Below are 20,118 nucleotides of genomic sequence, written 5' to 3'. Positions count from 1 at the left end.
CATTTTTGTATTCTATTTCATGTAGAAGAAGTCACTGGTCATGGGGTGCCTGGGTGGCTCAGTTGTTGGGCGGCTGCCTTCAGCTAGGCTCATGATCCCAGGGTTCTGGGATCCAGCCCCACCTCCGGCTCCTTGCTCAGCGGAGAGCCTGCTTCTCCCTCTCCCACTCCTCCTGCTTGTGTTTCCTCTCTCTCTGTGTCTCTCTGTCAAATAAATAAAATCTTTATGAAAGGAAGGAAGGAAGGAAGGGAGGGAGGGAGGGAGGGAGGAGGGAAGAAAGAAATCACTGATCTTGATCCCCTTCAATTTTAGGAATGACTAGAAAGTCGCAGTCTGCAGTTTGAAAAATACTGTTCTAGGTCTTCCCGTTTCGGCTAACATACGACTTAGTACTGACCTTACAGTGATTAATAGAGCATGTTGAAGTATGTACCAGGTTTTTCACTGCAGCATTACTCAGTGTATGTGTTTAACATTTGTTATGAAAAATTTGAAATACACAAAAAGTAGAGCAATTGGAGCACTTGGGTGGCTCTGTTGGTTAAGCGACTGCCTTTGGCTCAGGTCATGATCCCAGAGTCCTGGGAGCTAGTCCCGCATTGGGCTCCCAGCTCTGTGGGAAGTCTGCTTCTCCCTCTGACCTTCTCCCCTCTCATGCCCTCTCTCTCTCTCTCAAAGAAATAAATAAAATCTTTAAAAAAATAGAGTGATTGATATACTGAATGAATATCTATATAGCCATCACCTGGATTTAGTTAATATGCTGTCATATTTGCTTCATATTTGCTTCATCTATTCTTGTTTGCTAAAATACTTTCAAGTCAGTTACAGACATCATGACATTTTACCCCTAAATACTAAAGTATACAAATTCAAAATATGGCATTTTCCTACATAATCACAATAACTTTATCAATCTACCAAGTGTATAATAATAAAATTAAGTGTAATTCTTTAATTCATCTAATGTCCAGTCTACATTTAATATTTCTTAGTTATCCCAAAATTTATTTTGTAGCTTGTTTGTTCAAACTAGGATCCAAATACCAACATGTGGTCTCTTTGGATGAGAACATATGGTTTTCATGTTTCTTACATTTCTTTTCACTTAGAAAAGTCTTTTCTGGGTGCCTGGGTGGCTCAGTTGGTTGAGTGACTGCCTTCGGCTCAGTCATGATCTTGGAGTCCCGTATCAGGCTCCCTGCTCTGCAGGGAGTCTGCTTCTCCCTCTGGCCCTCGCCCTCTCTCATGCTGTCTCTCTCTCAAATAATAAGTAAATAAAATCTTTAAAAAAAAAGAACAGTCTTTTCTCCCAGATACATTTTTTTTTCTGACACTGATGAAGACATCAGGCCAGTTAATTTGCAGACTATCTCGTTTTCTGTATTTGTCTCCCCCACCCCATGGTATTTAATTTGTTTCTCAGTTCTTGTTTCCTACAAACTTAGGTTCATCTTCAGTATTTTTGGCAAAGATAATACAATTTGATAACATACACACCTATGTGGTATGTTATCAAACTCTGTGATCTTTGTTTTCAAAAGCAATTGAAAAATGTTCTTTTTTATTGTCTTTTTTATGTGGTAACATGCATATTAAATTTACCATCCTACCCAATGGTATTAAACACATTCACATTTTTGGTGCAACCATCACCACCATCTATCTCCATAACTCTTTTCATCTTCTAAAATTGAAACTCTATCCATTAAACAATAATATCCATTCTCCCTTCCCCCTGGGAACCACCAGGATCCTTTTTGTCCCTAAGTATTTGATGATATGCCTCATAGAACATTTGTGTTTTTGTGACTGGCTTATTTCAGTTAGTATATTGAACTCAAATTTCACTCATGTTGTAGTATATGCCTGACTTTCTTAAGGCTGAAAAATATTCAATTGTATATATATATATGCCACAAGTTTGCTTATCCATTCTGTCAACAGAATGTAGACTCCTTCCATATTTTACCTTTTGTGAATAATGCTTCCATGAACATCAGTGTACAAATATTTCTTTGAAACTCTGCTTTCAATTATTTTGGATATATTCCCATAAGTAAAACTTATAATTCTATTTTTAATTTTTTGAGGAATGACTAGCTTTCACAGCAATTATACCATTTTACATTCCTACCAAAAGTGCATACAGATTCCAGTTTGTCCACATTTTTGCCAACAGTTGTTTTCTATTTTTTTTTAACCATTCAAATAGGTATGAGTTGATATCTCATTATAGTTTTGGTTTGCATTTCTCTAGTGATTAGTGATGTTGCACACTTTTTCATGTGCTCATTGGCCATTTGTAGATGTTTGGAGAAATGTCTATTCAAGTCCTTTGCCAATTTTTGAATCAGGTTGGTTTTTTTGTTGTTATATTCTGAATACTAATTCCTTATCAGATATATGACTTGCAAATCATATAAGTGAGCAGCTTTTTTACTCATAGATAGGTCTTTTGATGCACAAGATATTTAAATTTTCACTAAGTCCAATTTCTCCCTCTCTTTTTAAGATTTTATTTGTTTTAGAAAGAGTGAGTGTGAGCTGGGGTGGGTGGAGGTACACAGTGGGGTAGAATCTCAGGCAGATTCCACACCAACTGCAGAGCCCGACAGGGAGCTTGATTCCTTGACTCCAAGATTAAGACCCAAACTGACCCAAGAGTTGGTTGCTCAACCAACTGAGCTACCCAAGCACCTTTAATTTCTCTCTCTCTCTTTTTTTTCACCTGTGCCTTTAGTATCTTATCCAAGAAATCATTCCCAAATCTAATGTCATGAAGCTTTGTCTTATATATTCTTCTGAGAGTTTTATTGTTTGCAGTCTTGCATTTAGGTCCTTAATCCATATTAAGTTAATTTTCATATATGGTGTTAGGTAATAATCCAAGTTCATTCTTCTATATAGGGATATCCAGTTTTCCTGGCATCTATTGTTGAAAATACTGTCTTTTCTCATTAAATGGTCTGGGTTCCTTTGTCAAAAATCGTTTGACCCTATGTGTGAGGGGTTATTTCCGGGCTCTCTATTCTGTTCCATTGTTCTATATGTGTCTTTTTGCCAATGCCATACTTTTTTGGTTACTCTAGTTTTGTAGTAAGCTTTGAAAACAGTGTGAGACCTCCAACTTTGCTCCTTTTCAGGATCATTTTGGCTCTTTGGGGGGTTGCTTGGATTCCATATTAATTTTACGATTGATTTTTCTATTTCTGAAAAAAAAATCATGGGATTTTGATAGGGATTGCATTGAATCTATAAACCACTTTTGGTAGTATTGACATTTTAACAATATTAACTTCCAATACATGAATATGGAATGTGTTCTAATTTATGTGTGTCATTTTTAATTTCTTTCTGCAATGTTTTGTAGTTTTCATTGTACAAGTCTTTTGTCTTCTTGGTTAAGTTAATTCTTAGGTATTTTATTCCTTCTGATGGAATTGATTTATAACTTTTCATGTTGCTCACTGTTTGTATATAAAAATACAACAGATATTTGTATGCTGAATTTGTATCCTGTTTTTTTAAAATTTCTTTTCAGCATAACAGTATTCATTGTTTTTGCACCACACCCAGTGCTCCATGCAATACGTGCCCTCCCTAATACCCGCCACCTGGTTTCCCCAACCTCCCGCCCCCCGCCTTCAAAACCTTCAGGTTGTTTTTCAGAGTCCATAGTCTCTCATGGTTCACCTCCCCTTCCAATTTCCCTCAGCTCCCTTTTCCTGCTTTTTAAAAACTATTTATTTATTTATTTATGCATTCAATCATTCATTCATTCATTTATAGAATGGAGGGGAGAGGCAAAGGAAGAGAGAAACGCATGCAGACTCTGTGCTGGGCATGGAGCCTGACATGGGACTCAGTCTCACGCCTCTGAGATCATGACCTGAGCCAAAATCAAGAGTAAGACACTTAATTGACTGAGCCACACCAGTGACCCATATCCTGCTGCTTTATCAAAATTATTTATATTATTTATGCTGGGGTGTGTGTAATCTTTTTAAGGTTTCTACACATAATCATATATAAAACTGATCATATAATCTGCAACAGAGGGGCGCCTGGGTGGCTCAGTGGGTTAAGCCGCTGCCTTCGGCTCAGGTCATGATCTCAGAGTCCTGAGATCGAGTCCCGCATCGGGCTCTCTGCTCGGCAGAGAGCCTGCTTCCCTCTCTCTCTCTCTCTGGCTGCCTCTCTGTCTACTTGTGATTTCTCTCTGTCAAATTAATAAATAAAATCTTTAAAAAAAAAAATCTGCAACAGAGATCATTTTACTTCTTCCTTTCCAACTTGGATGCCTTTTATTTCTTTTTCTTGCCTAACTGCTCTGGCCTGAACTTTTAATATTTTGAAAAGAAGTGAAAGCAGGAATCCTTGCCTTGTTCCTAGAGGAAATATTTTCAGTCTTTCACCATTGAGTAAAGTGTTCATTGAGAAATTTTTATATATGGCTTTTATCATTTTGAGGTAGTTTCCCTCTATTCCTACTTTGCTGAGTGTTTATTTCATGAAAGTGTGTTGAATTTTGTCAAAAGCTTTTTCTCTATCAAGTGAAATATCATGTGGGGTTTTTTTTTTCTTTGTTCTGTTTATTTTATGTGTTACATGGATGGAGTTTTATGTTGAGTCATTCTTGCATTCCAAGAATAAATTCCACTGGTTATGGTGCATAATCCTTTTAGTATGCTGTTCAACTTGGTTTGCTAGTACTTTGTTGAGCATCGTTGCATAAATGTTCATAAGAGATATTGGTTTGTAGTTTTCTTATACTGTCCTTGTCTAGCTTTAGTGTCAGGATAATACTGGTCTCAGAGAATGAGCTGGGACATATTTCCTACTCTTCATTTTTTTTGGGGGGGGAGGGGGAGTTTCAGCAGTATTGGGATTAGTTCTTCAAGTATTTAGTAGGATTCACCAGTGAAGCCATCAGGCCCAGAACTTTTCTTTGTTGAGAGAATTTTTTAATCACTGATTTAATCTCCTTATAATTATAGTTCTATTAAGATTTTCTTTCTTTAAGGGCACCTGGGTGGTTCAGTGGGTTAAAGCCACTGCCTTCGGCTCAGGTCATGATCCCAAGATCCTGGGATTGAGCCCTGCATCAGGCTCCCTGCTGAGCCTGCTTTTCCCCCCTCTCTGTCTCTGCCTGCCTCTCTGCCTATTTGTGATCTCTTGTCTGTCAAATAAATGAATAAAATCTTTTAAAAATTTTTTTCTTTGTGCTTTAATCTGGTAGTTTTGTGTCCCTAGGAATTTGTCCATTTCATGTAGGTTATCCAATATGTTGATGAGCGATTTTTCAGAGTACTCACGTATACTTTTAATTTCTGTATAATTGGTAGTAATATCCCCACTTTAATTTCTAGCTTTAGTTATAACTAAGAGGATAGTAGACCAGTTCTTTCCAATTTGCATAACAGGAACCTCAGAAGCATCGAGAGATGGCTGTTGACTGCCCCGGAGATTTGGGCGCCAGGATGATGCAGTGCGTCGAAGTGCACAGCTGGAGCGCATTCGGCAGCAACAGGAAGACATGAGGCGCAGGCGTGAAGAAGAAGGGAAAAAACAAGAACTTGACCTTAATTCTTCCATGAGACTTAAGAAACTAGCCCAGATTCCTCCAAAGACTGGAATAGATAACCCTGTATTTGACACAGAGGAAGGAATTGTCTTAGAAAGTCCTCATTATGCTGTGAAAATATTAGGCTAACTGGGGGTGCCTGGGTGGCTCAGTGAGTTAAAGCCTCTGCCTTTGGCTCCGGTCATGATCCTAGGGTCCTGAAATGGAGCCCCGCATCCAGCTCTCTGCTCAGCGAGGAGCCTGTTCCCTCCTCTCTCTCTGCCTGCCTCTCTGCCTGCTTGTGATCTCTATCAAATAAATAAATAAAATCTTAAAAAAAAAAAAAAGTATTTCCTTAGTCCATCTAGCTAGAGGTTTGTGAATTTTGTTGATCTTTTAAAAAAAAAACTGACTTTTGGGGCCACCTGGGTAGCTCAGTCAGTTAAGCATCTGACTCTTGATTTTGATTCTGGTCATAATCTCAGGGTCCTGGGATCCAGCCCCATGTTGGACTCCATGTTCAGTGTGGAGTATGCTTGGGGATTCTCCCTCTCCCTCTCCTTCTGTCCCTTCCCCATCTCATGTGCACACACACACACCCTCTCTCCATAGGAATGAATAACCTTTTTTAAAAACCTGACTTTAGGGGTACCTGGGTGACTCAGTGGGTTGGAGCCTCTGTCTTCAATTCAGGTTATGATCCCAGAGTCCTGGGATCAAGCCCCACATCCGGCTCCCTGCTCAGTGGGGAGCCTACTTCCCCCACCCCTCTGCCTGCCTCTCTGCCCACTTGTGATCGCTGTCTGTCAAATAAATAAGTATTTTTTTAAAAATTAAAAACTTAAAAACCTGACTTTTGATTTCATTGATTCCCTGTGTTGTTTTTTACTCTGTATTTTGCCCACTTCTGCTCTAGTTTTTATGATTTCTTCTGTGGATTTTGGAGTTTTGCTTTTCTTTTTCTAGTTCCTTATGTTGTATAGTTAGATTGTTGATTTGAAATATTCCTTTTTAAAAATTTTTGTTTACTTATTTTTAATTCCAGTATAATTAACATACACTGTTATATTAATTTCAGGTGTACAATATAGTGATACAAGAATTCTATACACTACTCAGTGCTCATCATGATAAGCATGCTTTTAATCCCCTTCACCTATTTCATCCATCTTCCCACCCACTTCTCTCTGGAAACCACTGCTTGTTCTCTATAGTTAAGAGTCTGTTTTTTAAAAAATTTGTCTCTTTTTTGTTTGTTTCTTAAAATCCATATGAGTGAGATCATATGGTATTCATCTATCTCTGACTTGTTTCACTTAACATCATATCCTCTAGGGCACTGGGTGGCTCAGTCATTAAGCGGCTGCCTTCAGCTCAGGTCATGATCCCAGAGTCCTGGGATCAAGCCCCATGTTGGGCTCCCTGCTCTGCTGGAAGCCTGCTTCTCCCTCTCCCACTTACCCTACTTGTGTTCTCTCTCTCACTGTCTCTCTCTGTCAAATAAAAAAATAAATTCTTTAAAAAATTATATTCTCTAAATCCATCCATGTTGTTGCAATTGGCAAAATTTCATTCCTTTTTATGGTTGAAATATATATATAAACACATATATAAACACATACATACATACATATACATGCCACGTTTTCTTTACCCATTCCTCTACTGATGGACATTTGGGTTGCTTCCATATTTTAGCTATTATAAATAATGCCACAGTAAACATTGGGGTACATCTAACTTTTCAGATTAGTGTTTTCACATTCTTTGGGTAAATGCCCAACGGTGGAATTACGGGATCATATAGTAATTCTATTTTAATTTTTTTTAATATTCTATTCATTTATTTCACAGCAAGACAGCAATAAATTCATTTATTTCAGACAGCAAGAGAGGGAATATAAGCAGGAGGAGTGAGAGAGGGAGAAGCAGGCCTCCTGTCAAGCAGGGAGCCCAATGTGGGGCTCCATCCCAGGACTCTGGGATCATGACCAAAACTGAAGGCAGATGCCCAACAACTGAGCCACCCAGGTGCCCTATCTATTTTAATTTTTTGAGGAGACTCCATTGCGTTTTCCACAGTGGCTGTTACCAGTTTGCATTCTCACTAACAGTGCATGAGAGTTTCTTCTCCACAACCTCACCAACACTGTTGTTTCTTGTGATTTTTTTTTTTTTTTAATTTGAATGGGCTATACTTTCATGTTTCTTTGTATGCCCTTTGATTTTTTTGTTGAACTTTGGATATTTGAATCTAATAATGGGATAAGTCTGGAAATCAGATTCTCCCCTTTCCCAGAGTTTACTGTCTTTTGTTGTTTTTATTTTTATTTGCCATTGTTTTAGGCTGTCTCTGTGCTGAAGGTCAGCCTGAGGTATAAATTTAAGGTCTTTTCAGGTCTTTTCTGAGCCTTTCCCTGGACATGCATGGCCACTTTCTAGCTTTTCCCCTTACTTGCAGCTGTTTTTAAGTGTCCTGGTTGTTAAGGCGGTTCCTGAATGAAGAAAAAGAGAAAAGGTAAGGGGGGGGAAGGATGCTGCCTTTACATCCCTTGGTGTTTTCAATAGTAGAAGGGTCTTACTAATAATGGGATGGAGAGAGGTGCAACAACACCTAATAGCCTCTTTGTCTGCACCTCTGTGATCAGAAGCAGCAATCAGCAGAGCACAGATCCACAAGATTTGAAGGACATGTCCTTTTAGCTCATCCTGGCTCCAACAAGCTGTGTGCAAGTTACTAGAAGAACACATACATGGCTCCCTGCCACATGTATAGAGAGGTGAGGAATGAGCAGCTTCTACTGTGTTTAGATCTGAAATTAACCAAAATAAACCACAATTTGCCATCCAAATCTTCCCCCTGTAAGTTGCAAGCCTTCAACAGACTCCAGAGCTCCAAAATAGTTGTATCAGACAGAATATGGCAGTGCAAGTGTTGGGTGGGTGGGAGACAGATTCCTGGTAATTCCTACTTGCCTACCTTCCCAGAATCTTCAAAAATATTATTTTTATAATTTTCAAAAGTCTACTCTATCTGTATTAAAGCCACATTTTCTTCTTAACATTGTTTGTCTTCTTGGTTTGGTTTTATTTTGGCTCAATCATGCCAGAAGTTTGTCTATTTTAGTCTTTTAAAACAGGTTTTGTTTTGCAGCTCTTTTCTAGTGCTCACTTTCTAATTAATTAATTTTTGTTCTTATTTCTTTCTTTTTATATTCTTTGGGGTTCTCTGTTATTTTAGTAACTTCTTGAGTTAAATATCAAACTCATTTGCTTTTAATCTTTTTTATGTTAAGAGAACCATTCTATTAAAGATAGAGCTTAACATATACCATAATTAAACAATTTTGTAACCATTGGGCATGTGTCAATTTTTTAAAAAGATTCTTTATTTATTTGACAGACAGAGATCAAAAGTCGGCAGAAAGGCAGGCAGAGAGAGAGGAGGAAGCAGGCTCCCTGCTGAGCAGAGAGTCCAATGCAGAGCTGGATCCCAGGACCCTGGGATCATGACCTGAGCTGAAGGCAGAGGCTTTAACCCACTGAGCCACCCATGCGCCCCTCACTATTTTCAATTTTAACTATTCTGATATGTGTATAGTGCTATCACATTGTGGTCTTGATTTGCATTTCCCTAATGGCTAATGATATTAAACACTTTTTCATATGTTTATATGCCATCTGTATATTCTCTTTGGTCAACTGTCTCTTTGTGTCTTTTGTCTATTTTCTAATTGGTTTGTCTGGAGTATTTTTTACTGTTGAATCTTGAATTCTTTATGTATTTTAGATACTATTGCTTTGTCAGATTGTGATTTGCAAATAGTTTCTCTCACTCTGTAGCTTTTCATCCTCTCAACAGGGTATTTCACAGAGCAAGAGTTTTTAATTTTTATGAAGTCAATTCATCAGCTTTTTTTTTTTTTTATAGCTCATGCTTTTGGTGTTAAGAACTCTTTGCATGACCTTAGATCCTCAAGTTTATCTCATTTTTTCCCTTGATGTTTTGTGGCTTTACATTTCACATTTAAATGTGATCCACTTTGAGTTAATTTTTGCATAAGTACAAGACTAAAGTCGAGGTTCATTTTTTTGCGCACAGGTGTTCAATTGCTCTAACATCATTTGTTGAAAAGACTACCTCTCCTCCAATTAATTGATTTTGCACTTTGATCAAAAATCATTGGGCAAGGGTGCCTGGTTGGCTCAACTGGTAATGTGTGTGACCCTTGATCTCAGAGTTGTATGAGCCCCACATTGGGTGTAAAGATTACTTAAAAATAAAAGCTTAAGAAAATCATTAGGTATGTTTAGATGGATCTATTTCTATTTTTTCCATTGATCTATGTGTCTATCCCTCCACTAAGAGCATATAATTTTAATTAATGTAGTTAAATAATAAATCATGAAATCAAATATAGTGATTCACCCTATTTTATTCTTTTCCAAAATTGTTTTTAATTTTTCTAGTTTCTTTGCTTTTCTATATATATATTTAAAATAGTCTTGTCCATATCTAGAAAAAATCTTTCTGGGATTTTGATAAGAATTACATTTCACCTTTATATCAGTCTGGAGAGAATTGACATCTTAACTATGTTGAGTCTTCGAGTCCCTGAGTACAGTGTGTCCCTCCATTTATAAAGATTTTTAAAAATTTCATTCAACAGTATATAGTTTCCAGCACATAAATGCTATATATGTTTTCTTAAGTTTACACTAAACTTTTCATTTTAAAAAGCAACAGTAAATGATGTATTTTTAGTATTAGTGTTCATGTATTTATCATTAATATATGGAAATATAATTGCTTTTGTGCATTTACCTTGCATCCTATGATCTTTTTCTTTCTGGAAGTTTTGCACATTTCTTGATATTTTCTACATAGAGAACCGTGTCATCTGCAAATATGAGCAGATTTATTTCTTCCTTTCAGATGTAGATGTCTTTTATTTCTTTTTCTTACTTTATTGCACTTCCAGCTCTATGTTTTTAAGAGTGGTGAGAGCAAATCTTGATTTTTGTTCTCAATCTAAGGGGGAAAGCATTCCATCTTTCACCATTAAGTATAATGTTAGCCTTTGTCAGGCTGTTGAAGTTCCCTCTATTTGTATTTTTCTGAGAGTTTCTATCATGAATTGGTGTTAAATTTTGTCACATGTTGTTTTGACCAATATGACCATATGCTTTTTCTTCTTTATACTATTCTTTTTATTTATTGAATTCTACTTGCTAGTATTTTGTTAGAATTTTGTGTCTATATTCATGACAGATACTGGTCTCCAGTTTTCCATTTGCGTACAGTCTTTGTCTTGTTTTGGTATCAGTGTAACACTAGCATCATAAAATGAATTAAATGTTTCCTCCTCTTCTATTTGTTGGAAGATTGTGTACAATTAGTGTTAGTTATTATTTTTAACTTTTGGTAGAATTATTCAGTAAGACTTTCTGGTTCCAGAAATTTCAAATTATGAATTCAATTTCCTTGACAGTTACAGGGCCACTTTATTTATTTATATAGGATGAGTTGTGATTTGTGCTTTTCAAAATACTGGTCCATTTTCTTAAGAAATTTATGTATGTAGAGTTGTTCTTCTCTTTATTATTCTTTTAATGTCTACCATCTGTGATGTTATCCTATTTCACTTCTAATAGATAATTTGTGGTGCCTTTTCTCTCCCCCCACTCACTGCTTTTGGCCACTGTTCCTGAAGTTTTGTCAATTTTGGTGTTTTCAAATAACCAGTGTGTTACTTGTTTCATTGATCTTTCCCTATTGTTTTTCATTTTATTCCTTTCTGCTTTTATCTTTATTATGTTCTTCCTTCTGTTTGATTTTGTACTTCTTTTTCTAAATCCTTGAGATGACAGGTTATTGATTTGAGGCTTTTCCTTTTTTTTAAAGTATGCATTTAGTATTCTAATTTTCTCAGCAGTTCTTTAGCTATGTCCCACAAATTTTGTTACCTTGTACTTTTATTTTCATTCAGTTCACTGTATTTTTTTTTTTTTTTTTTTTACTTCCCTTGAGACTTCCTCTTTGACCTATGGATTACTTTAGTGTGTCTTTTTGTTTTCAGATGTTTAGAGAGTTTCCTGTTTTTTATTATTGATTTCTAGCTTGATACTGTTGTCAGAGAACACATTATTTTAATTCATTCAAATGTGTTGAGGTTGTTTATAACCCAGAATATGGTTTTGATATGTGGTCTGTGGCCTTTTGAAAAGAATGCATATTCTGCTACTGTTGGGTGTTCAATAAATATTTATTAGATATTGTAGGCTGATGGGTATTGTTGAGTTTTCCTATATCCCTGATGATTTTCTATCTAGGTATTCTACAAATTGAGAGAGGGGTGTTTGTGTCCCCAACTATAATTGTGGATTTGTCTATTCACCCTTTAAGTTTAATCAGTTTTGCTTCACATATTTTGCAGCTGTTGTTTGGTGCATGTATATATTTAGTATTACTATGTCTTCTTGATGGGTTGTCTCTTTTATCATTACATAATGAACTTCTTTGTCTCTGGTTATTTTCTTTGCCTAATCTATTTTATCTGATGCTAATATAGTCACTTTCACTTATTTGATGAATGTGTACACATGTATCTTTCTCTATCCCTCTATTCTTTTACATAGATGACTACAGAGTTATATTTCGAGCTTCTTGTGGACAGCATATAGTTAGGTTGTGTGTGTGTTTTTTTTAACTATTCTGCAACCTCTTGTCTCTTGTTATATTTAATGTAATTGTTAATATGTTACGGTTTAAGTCTGCTGGGGTTGTTTGTCCTCTCTTTTTCATTTGTCTTCTGCTTTCCTGTGGACTGCAAGAACATTCTTGAGAATTCCATTTTAATATATCTATAATATATCTATATTATATAGATATTATATAGATAATATATATTATCTATATATAATATCCATATATATTATATAGATAATACATATTATATATTTAATATATCTATAATACTTTTAAGAGTATCTATTTGTATACCTTTTTTAGTTATTGCTCTAGGTACTGCATTTTATATACATTACTTATTACAGCCTATTACAGGTGTCATCATTTCAGTAGTTGAAGTACCAAAACTACCTCCCTTTATGTGTCTTTACCTTTCCTGTTTATAACTGCCTAAAATGTTTTTTCAATATTCCTGTAGAACTGCATCAGACAGTGTTATACCTTGTTTCAAGCATCAAACGCAATTTAGAAAACTCAAAGGGAAGGAAAACTTACTTTATTCATCCCAATTTTTATTTTCCACACTCTTTCTTCCCTCCTGGTGTTACTAGGTTCTTTATTATTTCTGTTCTGTTGGGAAAAATTCCTTCAGTCATTCTTTCAGGGTATTCTTTCAGACTTTGTTTTCTTTAATATGAGAATGTCTTAATTTCCCCTTCGCATCTTTCCTCCAGGTATTGGATTCTGGGTGACAGTTCTTTTTATCACTTTGAAAATACTATGCCATTCCCTTTGGACCTCCATGGTTTCTGATGACAAACTGATAACATTCTAAATGTTTTCCTTTGCTTTCAGATTTTGTTCTGTCTTCAGTTTTTAGAAGTTTAATTATGATGTTTCTTAATATGGATTTCTTTGGGTTATCCTACTGAGAGTTTGATCAGTTTCTTGAATCTGTAGGTGTATGTCTCTTGCCAAATTTGGTGAGTTTTTAGGCTTTCACTTCTTTGAATATTTTTTTAGCCCCTCCCTTCTTCTCCTGAGACTCTGATGACACCAATAGATCTTTTGTCATAGTACTACAGGCCTCTGAGACTTTGTTCACATTTTTTTTTCTTAGTCTATTTCTTTTATATTATTCAGATTGGGTATTTCTGTTGTTCTATCTTCCAATTCACTGATTCTTTCCTGTCTCCTCCATTCTGCTGTTGAGATCATTTGCTGAGCTTTTTTTAAGAGTTATTGTATTTTTCTGATCTAAAATTTCCATTATCTTCTGTATCTAAGACATTCAATTTCTCTGCTGAGTCTATTTTGCATGTCTTCAATTGTTCACTGATCCATTATTTTAAAAATCTTTTAAAAACCTTTGTCTAAGAATTCTCATATGTTATCTTAGTGTTAGTTAGCATCTACTGATTTTCTTTTAAAATCCAGTTTGCAATGAATCATTGAACACTACATAAAAAACTAATGGTGTACTATATGTTGGCTAACTGAGTATAATAAAAAAATTTTAAAATAAAATGCTAATATAGTCAAAGAAAATAAAATTCAGTTTGATATCTTCAGGTTCTTGGTATGATGAGTGATTTTCATGTAATCTTGGACTTTTTGTATGTTATGAAACTCTGGACCTTAAACCATCTGTTTTAGCTGGATTTTTTTTTTTTTTAACACTGCTCCAACAGAGGAAGGAGGGGGGATTTCCCCATTGTCCCCCACTATTAACTCCACTTAGCCTCTATTGATACCTAAGGGGGCGGGGAGACAGTTCCTCATTACTGATGACAAGGAGTGAGAGTCTGGTTCCTCACTTCTTTTCCAGTGATACCACAGTGGGTGTAGACTCAGAACCACTAGGTGATGGTAAGTCTCAATCCTACTTTAGGCTTCCTCTGATACCACTCCAGTGGACAGTAGATGGCATCTTGTTACTGCCAGATTGGGGCAGAAATCCAGGCTCCCCATGTGGTCTCCATTAAAACCTGATGGTAAGAGAGAGGGTTCATGACCAGACAGCACAGAAGCCCTTTCTTCCATCTGGTATTCTTGACCACCACCCAGCTGGGGCACCTAATTTCAGCTTTGCAAGAATACAAGTCTAAGTCCTCCATTCTGCTTGATTTTGAGTGGGGTCACATTTTTTTGTTTGTGGTGTCTGGCTGGTGCAGAGTAGTTACTGAGTTTCTTGTCTTGCAAGGCTGCCCATTTCCTGGTCTTTGGTTAGAGTAGAGGTCTCTCTCTCTCTCTCTTTTTTCTTTCTTTCTTTCTTTTTTTTTTTTGGTCTGTACTCATTCATGTTTCCAGGTTGCTGGTTTCTTCAGCATCAAGTCTGGGATATACAAGGCAAAAATAAAACCCAGGCAGCTCACCATACGTCATTCCTCATGTCTCATGTTTCCTTCTTCTTTCCACTTTTCAGAGTTCCTCATGTTTGTTTTACATAAAAAGCCTGAGGTTTGCAGTTGTACTTTGTGAAAGGAATAGGGGAACGTATATATATCCAGAGATTCTACTTTATTAATTTTTTTAAAGTAGGCTCCACGCCCAGCATAGAGCCCGACATGGGACTTGAACTCATGGCCCTGAGATCAAGACCTAAGCTGAGATCAAAGGTTGGATCCTTAATGGACTGAGCAACCCAGGCTCCCCCCAGAGGTTTCATTTTAAATCCTTTTTGATTGCTAATGACTGCACTTGAGAACATAAATGTATTTCTAAGTATTACTTTAGCTTTTCCCCACAAGTTTGATATTTGGTGTTTTACTATTGTTTGATTCTAAATGCTTTATAGTTTTTCTTATGATTTTTTTCTTTGTCCCATGAATCGACATAAGTGTGCCTTAAAATTTCCAAATGGATTCTTTTTTTTATGTTTTTGTTACAGGTTTCTAATTTTGCTGACTTGTATTTTGATCAGAAAACTAAGTCTGTGTGCCGTTGCTTCTTTGTTATATGGCAGGACTTCTTTTATTGTCTAGTATTTGGTCAGTTTCTATTGTATAAATGTTCCTTGTGTGTATTAAGAAAATATATGTTATTTAATGATTGGCATAACCCTATCATTATTACTTATTAGGAAAGACGTTTTTCATCTATTCAATGGTTAGATACATATGAGGGGGCATGGATTTTTTTTTTTTTTTCTAGTCCATTCTTTTTGAGAGTCTTGGCTTGTGGTAAAGGGATTGGTCTCAGTCTCAACTCCCATCTATAGCAGCCCAAGTTCTCTGTTTGTCTAAGACCTAAGCCCCTAGATTGTCTAAAACCTAGCCCCTTAGCTTGTCTAAAGCCCAAAACAAGCCCCTTAGCTTGTCTAAAACCTAAGCCCCTAGATTCTGGAGTAATGCCCTTTCCCCCCACACCACCACACACCAATACCAACTGTTCAAGAGCTCCGGGTTTCAGTTTCTGCTTTGCTTCTGGAACAAAAAGCTGGCCCTCTCTTTCTCATGGGTTCAATGACACATTTAAAACAATGGTCCTCTTCTGCCTTTCCCAACTAACATGTCAGGGAGGAACGCAATTAGGACATTGACTCCCCTTATTTGGGGTTGGGAGTGACAGAGAGGCACAAAGCAAAGACAAAAGAAGTAGAAGAGAATGATCAGATAGTGTGGATCAGATGGATGCCTCCATGGGTGACTGATTACCAGGTAGGCCAGATGTATAAATCACTTTTCTGGAGTAGTGCTTCCCAGCAGTCACCAGAGACTTGTTCCTACATGCAGCTTCCCTCCAGGATCCTTCCCTGGCAATCATGAATTTAGTAGTCTAGGGTAGGGCTCTGAGGACTATTTTCTCCCAGAGTCTCAGGTGACTTTTATGAAAAAAAAAAAAAGTTTAGAATGCAATGCTCTAGAATACTGTATGATTCCCAGGACCCACTTCTCTGGGTCTGGGATCTTGGAATCTGGTTTTTGGCAGGTGCCACAGGAGATGTGCCACTAAAAAAATAACAAAACAAAAATTAAGAGTATAGATTAAAACAAAAGCCTTAGACTAGTATACAGGTGTAAGAACAAAGTATGTCAGAGATAATACTGTGTTCTTAGAAACTGTAAAAGTCCATTCATTCATTGAGCAAACACTTTTTATAAAGGTTTTTTTTTTTTTTTAAGACTTTATTTATTTGACAGAGAGAGATCAGTAGGCATAGAGGCAGGCAGAGAGAGAGAGAGGAGGAAGCAGGCTCCCCGCTGAGCAGAGAGCCCGATGCGGGACTCGATCCCAGGACCCTGAGATCATGACCTGAGCCGAAGGCAGCGGCTTAACCCACTGAGCCACCCAGGTGCCCCGAGCAAACACTTTTTGAGACCTTTTATGTCCCAGATATTTCTAGGCACTAGAAATTCTGAAATAAAATACAGACCTGAATTTCAATAAAAAGTGTACAGAAGTACTGTATACAGAATTACAGACAGGGTTGCCAAGCAAAATACAAGATGCCCAGTTAAATCTGAATTTCAGATAACCAATGAATAATTTTTTAGTATATACGTTTCTTACTTTTTTTCCCCCTAAATCTGGCAACCCTAGATATAGGAATATTTAGGAAAAGCTCCCAACCCAGCTTAGGAGATAAGGGCTGCAAATTTCAGTCAAATGTCAAAAGGGCTTTGATACAAACTGATTAAAATTAGCAGGCCATGAAGACCGATGCTAAAAGCAGGTAGGACTGAAACCATACCATGTTATTCCCAGGTGGAAAAGTAAGCTGTGTTCATTTGTCCTCCCAAACAGCTACTAAATATCTCAGAATATCCTTATAACATACTCAACATAATTAATACCTTTAGTACCACAAGGACTTACAGAACACAGGTTTGTGGGCAAGGTCATCTAAAGTAATTCCTCCTTCAGGACTGTATTCAAAACTGCTCGTGAAGTTGTATTTTGCAGTTCCTTCTGGAGAAACTGTAACTTTTGCAGAGTCTCCCAAAATCACTTGATTGAATTCTGCACGAATAAAAGTAACTGGAGTATCTCCTTTAAAACCTTTCTGTTGACAGAAAGAGACTTTACAATTATACTCATATAGAGAATTTTCCTACATATCTGGTAAATCATTTTGACTTGAACTAAATAGCATTTTCCATGTTTTCCTAACAAGCTATATCACAAATAGAAAAGGGGTAGGTAGAAAGTCATTAAACAAAACTAGTTGTAGCTAACTGTAAAATTCTATTTAAATGCTATTATGTAGGGAGTTTTTAAAAATAATTTTCATGTTTATATGATTATAAAAGTATATTGTGAAACATTGTAAATAGTAAGAAAAGCACACAGGAAAACAAATTACCTATAATCTCACTCTAACATGCAAGCACCAGTAACATTTTAGAATATATTTTCTAGTCTTCCCTATGAATATATATATGTGTGTGTAAAAATACACACATACACTTATAGATACATCTCTTATATAACCTTTTAAAACAAATAGAGATCATTCATTACATCCTGTTTTGGAATGAGCTATTTTACTTCATAATAGTGAATAAATACTTTGCCATTTCATTATTCTTGTAATTTTTAAGCTACATCATATTGTAGTTTTATTATTTAAATTAACCAAGTGAAATTAATCACAAAAGAAACTCTGGAAGAATTCAGATCTTTTTCAGAAGAAAAGACCCGCTGTCTAAAAAACAAAAATCACTTCTTGTTTTGCCCATTAAATGTAGTACTCAAATTCCCAGGTATTTTACACACATAGTGATGTGACCTGCTGATTATATAGTCTAACAAAAAGGAAAACTGAGAAAGAAATGCCACTGCAATGTTAAGACCAGCAGGTCTGGTGTTATAGGAGGGTGCAAAAGCATTCTTCCTGTTGGTGCTTCCAATACATCGTCAGGCAACCTGCAGACAGATGTTTAACAGGGAAACCTGAACTCAAAGGCAAATATACTTTCAAGAAAAATGAATAAACTAAGAACTTCTCTAATTTCCAAAAATAAATTTACCAAGTCATATCCATCTGTCACTGTGATCTGCACAGGTCTGCCTGTTGATGACACCTGTTCCATAGCAGCACTTGGGCAAAGTCCCTCTGGTCTTCTTTGGTCTCTGTAAATACAATGAATCAAGCTGTCCCCTCAAGTACCATAGCTGCAGAAGTACCCACATTACAATACATAACCAATACTAGGGAGAACCTAGGAAAATGCCATAGCTAGTCTAGCACTTTTTTTGTACCCTTTCCAAACTTTGCTGCTAAATAGTGCTTTACAGAGCTGGTCACAAGAAGAATTCCATCAGTTAGTGCTAACATGATCTTTACACATATAATTAATCCATCAAGCACAAATCATTCCAAGAAAGAGGGTAGGAATGCCATCTCCCTTACTTCCCAACCCCAGCCTCCATCTTTCATGGTATTCTTTGATAGGTTAATCTCTCACTTTTACAAAAATATAACAGGAAAGAAACAACCACAAAGAATAATGGTTAGTCCACCACCAAAAGTTCTGACATATATCTTATTAAGTCAGAGATACTGTCTAATTATTTTACAACACTAATGACACAATTTCAACAATAAATTGGATATAAAGATTTTCTGCCTCAATTCAAAATGGAACTTATGGCAATTCAAACGTTTACTGAGGACACACTATGCTACATCTATCTAGGACTGGTGGTATAAAAAAGAAGGCAATACTTTGCTGTCCCCAGGCTTTATTCTGCCTCTTCTCAGGTACTCCCTCTTTCAGTCATCCAAATACCTCAGATCACTGTCCAATACCCTGTCTCCAGGCTCATTCTGGGCCTAAGTGACCCTGACAATTTTTTTTTTTTATCAAATTCACATTAGAAATGATCTTTTACATTACTCTCCTTTCCTTTTCAATACTACCACATGAATTAGACCTTCACTAGCCTGACCCTGGACAAAAGTCTAATTTCTATGAGCATCAGTTTGACCTTCTGTAATAAAGATAATATAAACTTCTCATGTTTCACATTTGGTGTGAATATCCACTAAAATAGTAAAACTGCTTAACCTATGATGTAGGCACATATGGTGTTATTAATGTGCACTGCTTTTCCTGAATGCACAGTTTCTCCAGGACAAGTAATCTCTCACTCACATTTACAGTCCCTGAGTGCCCGGCACTAACCCTTGTCTTAGCAGCATATTTATTGTGTAATGAATGCAAGAAATCTGGCTGGTTACTAACGGTCAGGGCAGTCAGGCTGGGGGTGGGGGTGGGGGTAGGGGCGGCGGCTCCTGTTGCCCCCAAGAGGCATTCATTTCTTGCCATGTTACTCCTAAGAAAATGCAAGGGAGGGGCACCTAGCTGGTTCAGCTGGTGGAGCATCAGACTGTTGCTCTCCCGGTTGTGAGTTCGAGACCCACGTTGAGTGCATAGATTAAAAACAAAATTTTTAAAAACAAAAGAAAATGCAAGAGAACAGTCACATCAGAAACAGGTTTGATGAAGGACAAGATGGACGGCGTGTCATCTGGGGACAGAGGTGCAGTGTGGACCTACTGCGTGGTATCTGGGGCAAAGCGGAAAGTGGGTTTAAGCCCGGCTTCAAATGGGAGGCCTGAGAGGTTGGCAGTAGCTTCCGCGCCAAGCCAGGTGGGGGGTGTTTAGGTCCATACCAGAGTGCCCTGTGTTCGGAGGCGGCCTTGCGTTTCCAACCGGCTGCAGCTGAAGAGACTGAGAGAACGGGGTGTGGTCACAGGACCACGGTAGAGAGGCCGGAAGCAGAGGGTTTTCTGGGGAGTGATACAGCAGTCTAACCTGAGGCGGCCGCAAAAGTATTTATGCGCAACTATGGCAACTACTAATTACCTCTCGCGAGAATTTAGTTCCGGCAATCACCACAAGTTTATCCCAAG

General features: G+C 37.1%; 1 protein-coding gene across 12 annotated transcripts in view; it reads right to left on the bottom strand.

Annotated features, from left to right (window-relative positions):
* Window positions 1-20,088, bottom strand: part of CFAP70 (cilia and flagella associated protein 70) — a 109,653-nt gene extending 89,565 nt beyond the window's left edge. For 3 of the 12 annotated variants that reach the window (XM_059169933.1, XM_059169934.1, XM_059169938.1), the window contains exons 1-3: window positions 19,879-20,086; window positions 18,230-18,332; window positions 17,076-17,262 (exon numbers count right to left, since the gene is read on the bottom strand). In XM_059169933.1, coding sequence (XP_059025916.1) covers window positions 17,076-17,262; window positions 18,230-18,292 — 250 coding nt within the window. In that variant the 5' untranslated portion in view covers window positions 18,293-18,332; window positions 19,879-20,086. Of the gene's footprint in view, window positions 1-17,075; window positions 17,263-18,229; window positions 18,333-19,878 lie in introns of those variants that run through there. The other 9 variants (XM_059169941.1, XM_059169942.1, XM_059169943.1 and 6 more) reach the window with 5 other exon arrangements.
* Between the last annotated feature and the right edge of the window lie 30 nt (window positions 20,089-20,118).

Source organism: Mustela lutreola, chromosome 4 (genome assembly GCF_030435805.1).
Source record: "Mustela lutreola isolate mMusLut2 chromosome 4, mMusLut2.pri, whole genome shotgun sequence".
NCBI lineage: Eukaryota > Metazoa > Chordata > Mammalia > Carnivora > Mustelidae > Mustela > Mustela lutreola.
Note: the sequence above shows the minus strand (reverse complement) of the source record. Positions and strands in the feature narration are given on the sequence as shown.